At 36.1% G+C, this 1097-nt stretch overlaps 1 protein-coding gene across 1 annotated transcript in view; it reads left to right on the top strand.

The window, feature by feature from the left end:
- LOC106870737 (intraflagellar transport protein 25 homolog) overlaps positions 1 to 1097 on the top strand; it is a 13227-nt gene that overhangs the window by 9610 nt on the left and 2520 nt on the right. The window contains exon 3 of the mRNA XM_014916923.2: positions 706 to 780. Within this exon, the coding sequence (XP_014772409.1) occupies positions 706 to 780 (75 nt within the window). The remainder of the gene's footprint in view (positions 1 to 705; positions 781 to 1097) is intronic.

Here is a 1097-nt window from a genome sequence, read left to right on the forward strand (position 1 = left end):
GGTGTGCTTACGACCCCGTAACTTAGCAGTTCGGCAAAAAGAGACCGATAGAATAAGTACTGGGTTTACAAAGAATAAGTCCTGGGATCGATTTACTCGACTAAAGGCGGTGCTCCAGCATGGCCACAGTCAAATGACTGAAACAAGTAAAAGAGTATATATATATATATATATCATCATCATCATCGTTTAACGTCTGCTTTCCATGCTAGCATGGGTTGGACGATTTGACTGAGGACTGGTGAAACCGGATGGCAACACCAGGCTCCAATCTAATATATATATATATATATGGGGGGGGTGTATCCTCTTGTCTTGACATTGCATGATAGTTATAAGTGCCACTGTCATACAAACAGGGTCCATTCATTTCTAATATTCTGTACAAACATGTCTGGTCAAGGAAATATTACTTTACTCAGAAACAAGTGGGGGTTAGCAACAGTAAGGGCTTCTAGCCATAGAAAGTCTGATCCATACAAGCATGGAAAAGTAGACATTAAAACAATGATGAATACTTTAATATCTCTGCTAGTTTGCTGCATTCTTTTCTCCCAATTAAATAATAGATGCCCAATTATTTGTTTGTTTTTACTTGCTCATTGTTCTTCCTTCTAACATCCAACATAAAACTTCACTAAACAACCATTTCAAAATATCTAATCTGATTGTAATAATGCTCTGTTTCTTTTCAAATTCATTCAGTGGCAGACTTGAGAATTGAATCAAGTATGAAAAGTAGCCTAGACAATGATGACTGGAATTTTCTGGCTGAAAGCAGTTAAGTTATGCTTTTATTATGTTTGTTTCTTTTTCATTTTCTTTTTTGTAATTCCTTTTATTATTTTACTCATTAATGATGTGGGAAGGTATAGCTATATAGTTAAGAAGCTCATTTCCCAACCACATGGAATTGGTCTCAATCCCACTGCATTGTACCTTGGGCAAGTGTCTTCTACTATAGCTCCAGCCAAAGCATTGTGAGTGAATTTTGGAAGATGGGGAACTGAAAGAAGCCCCTCATATACATATATAGGCATCTCTCTCTCTCGCTCTGATATATATATATATATATATATATATCAGGGTTGATAAAA

Source organism: Octopus bimaculoides, chromosome 4, assembly GCF_001194135.2.
Source record: "Octopus bimaculoides isolate UCB-OBI-ISO-001 chromosome 4, ASM119413v2, whole genome shotgun sequence".
Classification (NCBI taxonomy): Eukaryota; Metazoa; Mollusca; class Cephalopoda; order Octopoda; family Octopodidae; genus Octopus; species Octopus bimaculoides.